At 38.3% G+C, this 11,476-nt stretch overlaps 1 protein-coding gene across 1 annotated transcript in view; it reads left to right on the top strand.

Moving 5' to 3' along the window:
* The first annotated feature begins 812 nt into the window (after positions 1–812).
* The window catches only part of ZC3H15 (zinc finger CCCH-type containing 15), a 21,188-nt gene continuing 10,524 nt past the window's right edge, over positions 813–11,476 (top strand). Inside the window, exons 1-2 of the mRNA XM_010859734.1 lie at positions 813–1,050; positions 9,281–9,382. Coding sequence (XP_010858036.1) covers positions 976–1,050; positions 9,281–9,382 — 177 coding nt within the window. The 5' untranslated portion in view covers positions 813–975. The remainder of the gene's footprint in view (positions 1,051–9,280; positions 9,383–11,476) is intronic.

Genomic DNA, 11,476 nt, shown 5'->3' with positions numbered 1-11,476 from the left:
ACTGAACTGAACTGAAGCATTTAAAGAAAGTTGTTGACATGTGCCCTCCACCCTCAAACTAGGTTTGGTAACCTCTCATTACAAAGATTTTAGGAATCATCTAGGCACTTTCCTAAAGCCTGAAATTAACTCGATAAATCTAATACACCAAAGGAGTTCACCGTTAGGCACTCCTCAAATAAAAGGAAACCTTCTCCATTTCTTCATAAACCTCCACAATAATCTGAGTGCACGCCGCACTCGCCAGTAAACTGGCCCTGCTCCACCTGGGAACGAGAAGAAGGTAACTCCGTACCCTGCCCTCCAACCAGCCCTGAGTCGCTACTGATGTTCGGCAGTCATCCAGAATCGGAGAAGGTAATGGCACCCCACTCCAGTACTCTTGCCTGGAAAATCCCATGGACAGAGGAGCCTGGTAGGCTGCAGTCCATGGGGTCGCTAAGGGTCGGACACGACTGGAGTGACAGCAGCAGCAGCAGTCATCCAGAATGGAGATAATACAGATGACTGCTAATCCAGCCGGCAAGAAGAGCCTCCACCCAAGACGAAGATGGGCAAAAGTCGCACATCGTCAGCGAAACAGACTGTGTAGGGACAACACAAACGCAGTGCGTTCCAATCTGTTTCCCCCAACTATCACCGAGCCTGCGGCAATCTAGCAAAGACCAGGCGACTGAGCAACATGACGTGTAACGCGCAGTCATTTTCCCACGTCTCGTCTCCTCCCCCTCCTGGCCCGCCGACGCATAAACGCAGGCGCAGATTCGCTTCCGGGTTCCGGTCCTCACTACCCACCATGCTCTGCAGCACCAACCTGTCGCAAAGGCCGCATTCCGGCGGCGCGTGAGCGAGTAGCTTTACGTGCTGTGCGGCGGCAACGGCGGCGCGCGTCTTCCTCCTCTTCCTACCGCGGGGCCGGAGTCCCTGAGGGAGTCCAGCTGCGCTTAAGTCTGGCCGGCACAACCTGTCTCCGCAATGCCCCCCAAGAAACAGGCTCAGGCCAGGGGCAGCAAAAAGGCGGAGCAGAAAAAGAAGGAGAAGATTATCGAAGTGAGTACCTAGTCCCCTCCCCCACTCACGCCGCGAGTTCTCAGGAAAGCAGCCTCCCGGTTCCCCGGTCCCCGACTACTCCTGTTCGCGTCTTCCGGGCCCACGTGCCCCTTGCTTTGGCTCTGTGTGCCCACAGCCCCTTCTCCAGCCTCCTGCTGACGCTCGCTGCCTCTCATCGCTATAGTGACGCCGCGGGCGCCCCCGCACTCAGCCTTTGCTTCTCCGCCCCACACAGCCGCCTTCACCGACTCCCGTACGAAACGACCCCCACCCCCACCCCAGTGCCCTCACAGGGTTGTGTCCGCTAGTCACCGAAATTGAAGACGTTTCTAGGCTTGTGTTAAAAAAGAAAAATACGCTGAACTGTCTGGGACCACACTTTTTCTGGAAGGTCGACTTATTACGAGCCTTTGTGTTTCGTGTTTCTTTACCCATCACCTAGGAGTAGTGGTTACTTCCTTCAAGCCAACAGATTACTTCTTCGTGACATTTTTCGATCCACTTCTAAACTGTTTGAGGTCACATGAAGAGAGGAGATTTCTTTCATATCGTGTCACACCGTCTTGTACATGACGCTTGTCACATAGGTTCTGGATTAAATTAAATCGAAAGACGTTTTAAGGCAGATGAGGTTTCTTGTCACTAGCTGCGTTGTATCTGAATTTGTTATATATTTATGTAAATTCATTTAGTTCACTGATTCTATTGCCTTTTAATGGCAGAGCGACGCTATTGACGTTCTTAAATGTTTTATGTTTGTAGTCCAACGACTGTATCAGTGAATTTCCTTAAGATAATGAACCGTGTTTGAGATAACATAAACGTATCGTATGGACTTCTCTGGTGACTCAGTGGTAAAGAACCCGCCTGCCAATGCAGAAGACGCGGATTCAGTCCCTGCCTCAGGAAGACCCCTGGAGAAGGAAATGGCAACCCACTCCAGTATTCTTGTCTGGGAAATCCCATGGGCAGAGGGCTGGCGGGCTACAGTCCATGGGGTCGCAAGAGTCCGACGCGACTTAGCTACTAAACAACAAGGTATTTCTTCCCGTATTCCTGCTATTAATCACTCCCAATTAAACAGTTCCTCGTGTGCGTTAGAAGTAGTTGGAAAAGCCATGACCATTTTCCTACATGATATGTATCTGAATAATTAATGGAGAGCCGTTTCTGGAATAGTTAACTTTTCATTAGAACACGAAAAACATATTGGGTGTTTTGAAATGAGATATTTATTTGTAAATGATTATTTTAATATTTGGTATTTGTAGCCTTGAAAAATAATAGCAGTGAAAGCCCTCAGGGTTTCATTGTATAAACCTAATCAGAACTTGTGTTTGTCAAAATTTTCACAAAATTTTTAGTGTGTTAATTGGATTTAACTAACATGCTTACTTAGAATTCTAGTAGCTTTGGCCAGGTTCCGGCTCTGAAGCAGAACATATATTCTTACCGCCAATTTGTGCTGTTTAAGAACTGTCATGAAGTAGCATAACTAGAGATTTGAAAACAGTCATTGTCACCTTCACATCTGTGTCTGCTGTACCTTTTTGAACAATCTGGACTCTTGACTCTTGGTAAATATCTGGGGATGGTTACCTGATGGCATTTGGTGCTATGTAAACCAAGGGCATTTTAGGGATGGCATTTCACTTGTTAGCTTCCTTTACTGAGGTTGAATTAACACATTCAACCATGATGCAAAGTAAAACTCACATATAGACATGGAATTAAATATTACATGACAGTTTAAGTATACTTTATGCATTATTGAGTTTTATCTGTGTACAGTTTTTATTTTTAAATATTTAATTTTGTTTTAAGCAGTTGTATTTGAAAATTATAGTATTCCCATAACTAAAAATGATAGCTATGGATTTATTCATCTTGTAACAAGGTTATTTTTAAGGTAAAGAGAAGAGGACTTCAGTTTCATTAATGAAGACTTCACCAAAGAAAAATGGAAAATAGACAGCTGTATTCTTTAGCCAAAAATATTAGAATAGTGGGATTAAGTCTTTCTTAGTAAATTTTTTTTTAAATGGTAGTCTGCTGCTTAGGTGTCTATTGTAAATTGTAGGTATAAGTTTTATCATTTTTTTGTGAAACTAGATTTGTAGAGAATACTATGTTATTCAGCCTGGTTAGGAAACAGTATATTCCATTTCATCCAGAAAAGCACTTCTTTCATTTTTTGGTACAATTTGCATAATCTGAATACTGTTAATAGAAAGGCTTTTTATTTATTACCAAAGCCTTTAAAAGTTAAGATGAAGTAAAATATATATTTTTTTTTAACACATACTACACATTTTTAATTTTATATACAACTTCTAAAGGTTACTTTCCATTGACAGTTATTACAAAATATTGACTATATTCCCCATGTTGTACAGTACATCCTTGAGCTTATCTCACACAATATTTTGTACCTCACATTCCTCCACCCCTATATTGTCCCCCCGTAACTGCTAGTCTGCTTTTTTTATAATTTTTTTTTTGTATTTTTAGAGTCCACATATAAGTGAGTTGTCTTTCTCTGTCTTATTTCACTTAGTATAATATTCTTCAGGTCCACCCATGTTGCTACAAATGGCAACAGTTTATTCTTTTTTGTGGCTAAGGTGTATTTCACACTATATATACCACATCTTCCTTATCTATTAATATGCAATGGACATGTAGGTTGCTTCCACACCTTGGTAATTGTAAACAATGCTGCTGTGAACACTGGGTTGCATGTATCTTTTCAAATTAGTGATTTGGTTTGGTTTGTTCCTAGGGGTATACCCAGGAGAGGAATTGCTGAGTCATATAATCTGTTTTTGGTGACAGTATACTTTGCAACAAACTTACAGTGAACATGTGACAGTTGAAATCTGGTTCATACTGATAATTGAATTTTATTACCATAATTTTTGTTGAAAAAGTATTGTCTATATTTGACACGTGAAAGGTTAACATTTCAGAGTCTGGTTAATTTTGGAACGTTTATAGGCGTATGACCAGAAATTTCTAAATTCACCAAAAATTGAAAGTTAAGTAGAACATATGCTTTTAAGCAGCACTTTTGAAGAGATTTAAAATAAGTGGTTATACTACCCACCTGTCCCCTCTTCTATACCTCTGTTGCTTCCACTGCCACCGTCTTAGACACCCACTGTAGAACAACAGCATACATAGGTTTTGAGAACTTTAGGAAGTAAAAAGAGGCATGAGAGGCAGCATAATTTAATGAAAGAAGCGGCAGCTCGAGGCCAAATAGACCTGGGTTTGAGTCCCATATTTTGCATTAAAATTTCAAACTAGTTTAGGCAAGTTACCTGACCTATCTAAACCACAATTTCTCATTAGCAAAATGGAGCTAATTCCTATTATTCCAGAACTGTGGGTTAAATGAGATGACATGTAAAGTACCTGACATACGTTCAATTAATAACAGCTGTTGTTAATTCATTACTATAAAAAGAACTAGTTAGGGAAATTAATCAGACTGACCACTGTTTATACAGTGCTTACTTTCTGTCACTTAAAATAATTAACTTATAATGTCTGCATTTTTTTCTTTCCCTGTTTAAACTCCCCAAAATTTCATGAATTCATTTGCATTTATAAGTATTTGCTTCCCTGGTGGCTCAGATAGTAAAGAATCTGCTTGCACTGCGGGAGACCTGGGTTTGATCCCTGGATTGGGAAGATCCCCTGAAGAAGGGAGTGGCTACCTACTCCAGTATTCTGGCCTGGAGAATTCCATGGACAGAGGACCCTGGTTGGCTAACAGTCCATGGGGTCACAAAGAGTCAGACAGGACTAAGTGACTTTCGCTTTCTTTATGAAATGAATATATCAGAAAGGGTTATGGTTCTGTTCAGCATTCATACAGTTGTCTCAAATGGCATATACTATTTGCTTTCTTTGGCTAAAATTTAATAAACTGAAATCAACTTTGGGAAATGGAAGGTTTGTTAATGGAAAGGGGGAGATAATCTGGGTTAGGGCAGGCAAATAAAGGATGCCCAGCTAAGGCCTTGTAGTAGCAAAGAAGTAGTAATTGAAACTTAGAGGGGCAGGATCCAGGTGTGTAAAGGATGGAGAAAGAAGTGATTCTTGTTGCCAGTGAAAAACTTCGGCTAAGGTCAACTGTTTATTACCTGAAGCTGGATTAACCAGAAGCAAAATATCCATTGCATAGATGGACAAAAAAAAAATACTAAGAGGGCATGTGGGGATGAAACTAATAAGGTAGAACAGTGCTGGCCTTTGTTCACACTGGTGAACAAAAGGAGGACTCCAGTTATGTTTGAGCACTGTTTGTTATTGACCTGCCCTCACATCCTCTTCCTTTTTTCAAATATCTTAATTTAAGATGTAGAGGCTGGTCTGTAAAAGAAGTAGGATTACTTAAGGGTAAGAAGAAGGGGGAGAAAGTGTCAGTTTTAAGTCAGGTTTGGAGTTCACTTAATGTTAAGGCTTTTGAAGCCTCTGGGAGCCATCCTTTTAGAATTACTGCCTGATCGCTAAACTCCTTTGTATTTTATTTCCCATGCCTGAAACACACATTGTTCTTTCCTTATCACCTTACCTTTGGGACCTTATTAATCTAATGAGAACCACTATTTCCCTAGGGATGAGTGTAACCTCTAGTCTTCCCATCTACTATTCCCTCGACCCTTAAATCCAGGTTAATCTTGAGATAAGGGTCTCGCCTATATTCAAGAAGGGAGAGGGAGGCTTTTAAGTATTCCAAATTGTAAACTATCCTGTTTTCAAGAGGTACTGTTGGTGTGTCAGGTCCGCAGTGTAGTATTCAGAAAACTTTGTTTACCAACCGACCCTGTAACTTTACTGGTTTCTCTGGGAAGTAGTTTTTCATGGTGGAAAGAACAAGAACTTGGCTTAGACTCAAATAATACCTGAACCAGACATGGATCTCAGTGTCTGGTGGAAAGAAAGGAAGAGAAGCAAGCCATCTACAAGTGATAAATTTTACACAGCTCCTTTAATTCCCTCACTGAAGTAAGTATTATTAACCTTTTTGCATTTGAAGAAAGAGAAACAGGTTAAATAATTTGCCCAAGGTTATTATTAAGGCAGCAAGTGGCAGAGTTAGGATTTTGGTTCCTAAACAGTCCTTCCTGTTAACCACTGTGCTCCACCTCCTTGTAATAAGTCTTTTGACTTGCACTGCAGTCCTGAGATGCTACTAAGTTGAGACCCAATCTACAAATAAGAAAACTGGCAAAGAAGGTAATTTGTCCAGTTCTGTTTGGTACTGGAGCTTAGGCACTCTAACTCCAGAGCTTATACTCTATAAATCATTACACTGTACAGCCTGCCGCTTATTAGCAGTGTTACTTCAGAAGAATTGAGTTTCAATATTCACATTTACAGAATGAGATAATATGATCTTTAAGAGGATTCAATAAAGTTATATATTCAGGAGTTTATATTTAGTGAATGCTAGATGTAAATAAGTGTCCTTTATCTCTGGAAAAAACAATAATTTCCAAGTTCTAATTAGAGACTTTCCAAATACAACTCATTCATTATCTCTTTAGACTGGTTAATTATGTGCTAACGCAGTGTAATTAAACGTGGAAAACTGTTTTTCTTCTGGGATCTGGAGCCTTACACCTCTACCAGAAGTTCTTGTCATGAATACTTACTTTCTAGCTGGCCAGCACCCGTTAGAGGACTTTTTTCTTTCCTAAATCTTCATATATCAGTACCTATCTTTCTGTTTGGCCTTGCTTAATTCTTAGTTTGCTTCTCCTCTGTATTAATACGGAAAGCATGAACTGAACCCCAGACAGGCTCTCCTCTGGCGAGGCATGTGTAGATGGTGTTGCACTTCCATGCTAGTAACACTTTAATCTGAGGTTTTCCATCCCTTCATAAGACCTCATTTTTTTGTAAAAGGAAAGTACTTTATGGCATTTCATACCTGGTTGCTGTATGCAGTCATCTCTCCATATGTCACTTTACTGTTAACCATTTTTTTTCTTCTAATTGGATTGTGTATTAAACTCTATAAAAACAAGGGAAGCCAACCATATTTAAAAAAAAAAATGCAGAGAATATCAGTTTGTATATGCCACCTACTACCTTTTTTTATATGCATAGGCTGTAGGAAATTCATGTAGAATTTTGTAATATAATGCAGTGTTAAAGCATAGGCATTTAAGTAGGGAAACTGAAGTTTTGCTATATGGATGGATATAGATGAGATGAACAAAGAGCTGTTTCCCAATGAGATATACTCTTTTAGAACTAAAATCCTCTTGAACTTTGTGATCTTGAGAGCATTGAAAGATATGTTTTATTAATTTTTTCCACTTCCAGTTTGTTCGCATACATATATAAGTATTCTTTACCTATAATAACTTTCTTCTCCCTACCCTGTCCCTTCCCTTAGAAATAATATCTAAAATAAAGGCTTTAAAATAGCCACTTAATTTTTTTCAGATTGAATGCCTCTCAAAAGATCTCAGGTGAATTTAAGACCTTTTTGCCTCTTTCTTCCTTTTGGAGACTCACTTATAAACAAGAGTATGAAAGAAATCCAAACTCTGACTTGAAATTAGGAGACATCTATAATTTTGAACCTCAGCGTATGAAAACTGATAGTGGATGGATGATGAATTGGTTAACTGATCTTGTAGAACAGAGCAGTTGGGCCTGAGTGCCCACCAGGAGTGTGCCATTGAGAAGTAAGTAGATTTGCTCTGCACATTTTTGCAGAAACTCAACTGTGGCAGGTACTAGGTAATGCAGAAGGCAAGTGATTGAAAATTGAGGGTTTAAAGTACAGAAGTAGCTGATAGTTTTTGTTTATTACCCCTGCAAGAAAGAGGGTGGAGGTTATAAATAAGGAGGCCTCTCTGCTTCTGTAACTAGGCACAAATGATGTGGGAGGCATGGTTAAAATGTGAGCCTGAAAAGAGCCACTAAGATGTCCATGTAGTAAACTAAGAGACACCTTATCCTACCTGCTCTCTTTTACAATCCTCTAGCCAGGCTTGTTGCTGTCCTCACTGAAAGATCCTTCTCAAGAGAAAGAGAAAAGACAGGAGAAAAGACTTTCAGATACCAGTGTTTGGTGGTTTCCTGATAGGCTTTTCACCTTGGGGTGAAGCTCACTCAGTCTCGCCTCCTGTGTTACTTTCCTAGGGTTCTCATACAAATTACCACAAATTGGGTGACTTGAAAAAACAGAAATTTATTCTCTCACAGATACGGGGGCTAGAAATCTGAAATCTGGTACAGGCAGGACAGTGATCCCCCTGAAGACTCTAGGGAAGAATCTTCCCTTGCCTTTTCCCAGTTTCTGGTGGCTTCCAGCTGTCTTTGGCATTCCTTGGCCTGGAAGCTGTATCACTGTAATCTGTTTGCCTCTTTCTGCACATTGCCTTCTCTCTAAACCTGTTTACCTTTTTCTTCTCTTATATAGATACTAGTCATTGGATATGTAATCCCAGTGTGTCTTCGTCTTAATTTATTATAGCTACAAAGACCTTTTTCCAAATAAAATCACATTCTGAGGTCTAGGTAGACATGAATCTGAGGGGGACACTCTTCATCCTACTGCAGCATAAGTAGTCAAAGACTATCATTTAGTACATATAATGCGCATTCCACAAGTGATAGCTGCTATGTATTAATAGCTTTCCCAAAGTACTATTTGATAATATTCCAAATTTAAAGTGTTGCTTTTTAGTTAGGAATACTTCAATTTTAATATTCCCATTTTAGCAACAGCTAGTAATGCATGCATTTTAAATTTGAGTTCTTTAAGTGTTTAGAGAGGATGGTTTATTAACCAAGAAACCAATTCAGAACTTAATGTATCTGCTTATGCAGTATTCCCCAAAATGTGTTAGTAGTAAGTTCATAATCCCTCATTTTTTGCTGAGAAAAATGCTTTCTGAGGTAAAGTCAGATTTAGAAGATTTAGGATGGCTGCCTTCTCTCTGGGTAAAGGTTTTCAGATATCATGTGCTTAAGAATTAGAAACCCTGTTGAATAAGCATTTTCCTAAACTTACTTGATTGTTGAACTAATTATCCTGCTGTAACAACTCTGCATATCCTGTAATACTGATATTCTAAAACAATTCAGAAAAAGCATCATCAACTAACAAGTTTAATGATGATAGTTATAAGAATGTATTGAATTCTAATGTATCATTAATATAAATTGCTAACATATTTCAATACTGTTTCTCCTTTAGGACAAAACTTTTGGTCTGAAGAATAAGAAAGGAGCAAAGCAACAGAAGTTTATCAAGGCTGTCACTCATCAAGTTAAATTTGGTCAACAGAATCCACGTCAGGTAAGTAACTTAAATTTCTGCATTTTCTTCATATGGATGTAATACAACATTGTTGCAGATAAAAATGTTTGGTGCCATAATTGTGTTTCAAAACAGAATCCTACTCTGTAAACTTACCTGCATCTTGTCTTGGTTACTCAGCAATATCTTCTAGATATTCTTTCAAACCATTTTTCTATAGCTCTAATTTATTGTAATGGCTGCATACTGTTTTATGATGTGGATGTACTATATCCATTTTTTCACCCTTTATAAGTAATCACTTTGTTTCCAGCTTTCTGACTTTAAGAACAGTTCTACAAGAAATTCTCTTGTACAGGTGTTTTTACGTGCATTTGTGCTTTTTATTTATGTAGCATAAATTATCTGGTGACACATTTCTAAATAAAGGGAAATGAACTTCTAATTTTAAGAAGTTTGCCTGATCATTCTCCATAGAGATTGTAATACTTGACATTTTCATTTGTAGTGCATGAGTTATACGTACTAAAGCTCTTTTTAATGTTTTCCAATCTGATTAAGTATAAAGTGATACCTCATTTTTCTTTTCCTTATTCCTAGTGAGTTTGAAAATTTTCTTAAGCTTTTTGACTGTTTGAGTCTCTACTTCTCTGACTTTTCTATTCACATCCTTTGTTTTTTTGTTTTTTTTGTCTTTTCATTGGCAACTTGTGAGAAAGATAGATAATTTGTGATGTTTCTGTTACATTTTGCTGTACAACAGTCTACATTATAGATAATTTGTGATGTTTCTGTTACATTTTTCTGTGCAACAGTTTTTAGTTTTTGTACTGTCAGATATGTGTAGCTTTTCTTTTATATGGTTGAAGAGGTCTCCCCTGCCACTAGATGATGTGTTTATCCTAGATTTTTTTCTGACTATTTACAGTCTATAATTTATCATATAAATTCATTTTGCATCATATTTCCTTTCAAATAAATAGCTAGCATCATTTATCACAATGAATTGAAACATCCCTATTGACATATATGAAAGTCTCATATATGTTCAGATCTATTTCTAGATTCTCTTTTCTGTCTTTCCCTAAAGCAGTACTGCATCGATTTTGATTCTAGTGGCCTAGTAACATATTCTGTTAGCTAATAAGGCAAGTCCTTTCCCTTAAGATGTTACTCCTTTTCTGTTTTTCTTGGCTGTTCTTAGGCATTTATTTTTTCAGATGAATTTTGGAATTATTTTTATCAATTGGCAACTCATTCAAAAAACTTTAAACACATTTTCTTCAAATCTCTGTATTCTCCTTTCTTTTTTTAAAATGTAGATCTTTCGCTTTGAGTTTAGGATTTTACAGACACAGACATTCATTTTACTTTTTTCACCACCATGTCTCCTTTTCCTTAATTTGGAAACACTTTTTTTTCCATCTGAAAATACCAGAATATATATTCATAAGATGGTTAACTTCTATCACTGATTCTGTCTACAGATTAGTACTTCCAACACTTTTCTTTCTCTTATACATGGTTTGACTCAAGAGCCAAAAGCTTGATCCTGTACATTGCTGACTTAGCAGCCTGGTCTAATAAAAACGTATGCTCAGGCTTTGGAATCGAATCTGCTTGAGCATGCATCCCTCTGTCTTATTTGTTTTATGATCTTAAATTTGTCCGACTCTCTGCGACCCCATGGACTGTAGCCCACCAGGCTCCTCCGTCCATGGGATTCTCCAGGCAAGAATACTGGAGTGGGTTGCCATTTCCTTCTCCAGGTATTTAATGACACTGGTCTTCAATTTGTAGTACAGTGAAAGGTCAATTACCCTTGCAGGGTTTCTGTGATAGTTAAATGAGAAGATAATGTAAATCTTCTGGCATAATGTAAGGATTCCTTTCAAACATGTTTCCTCTTCCTATTTTTTCTTCCAGTGGGAAGTATCTTGACTGGTAATTTAAAATTTCATCAACCTGAGAAAGCCATAAAATGTTTTGTGGACTTGAGAGTACTTTCAGTAATACATTGTTTATAATCTCTTGGGTAACTGGCCTTTTATCTGTGAACTTGAGGTATCTAACCACCATACTTAACACTGGAAATGAGCAGCAGTCTTACTGTTAGAGCCAGGCAAAAGATCC

This window comes from Bison bison, unplaced genomic scaffold (genome assembly GCF_000754665.1).
Source record: "Bison bison bison isolate TAMUID 2011002044 unplaced genomic scaffold, Bison_UMD1.0 scf7180017864459, whole genome shotgun sequence".
Lineage (NCBI taxonomy): Eukaryota > Metazoa > Chordata > Mammalia > Artiodactyla > Bovidae > Bison > Bison bison.
This window is presented reverse-complemented; position numbering and strand designations above follow the sequence as displayed.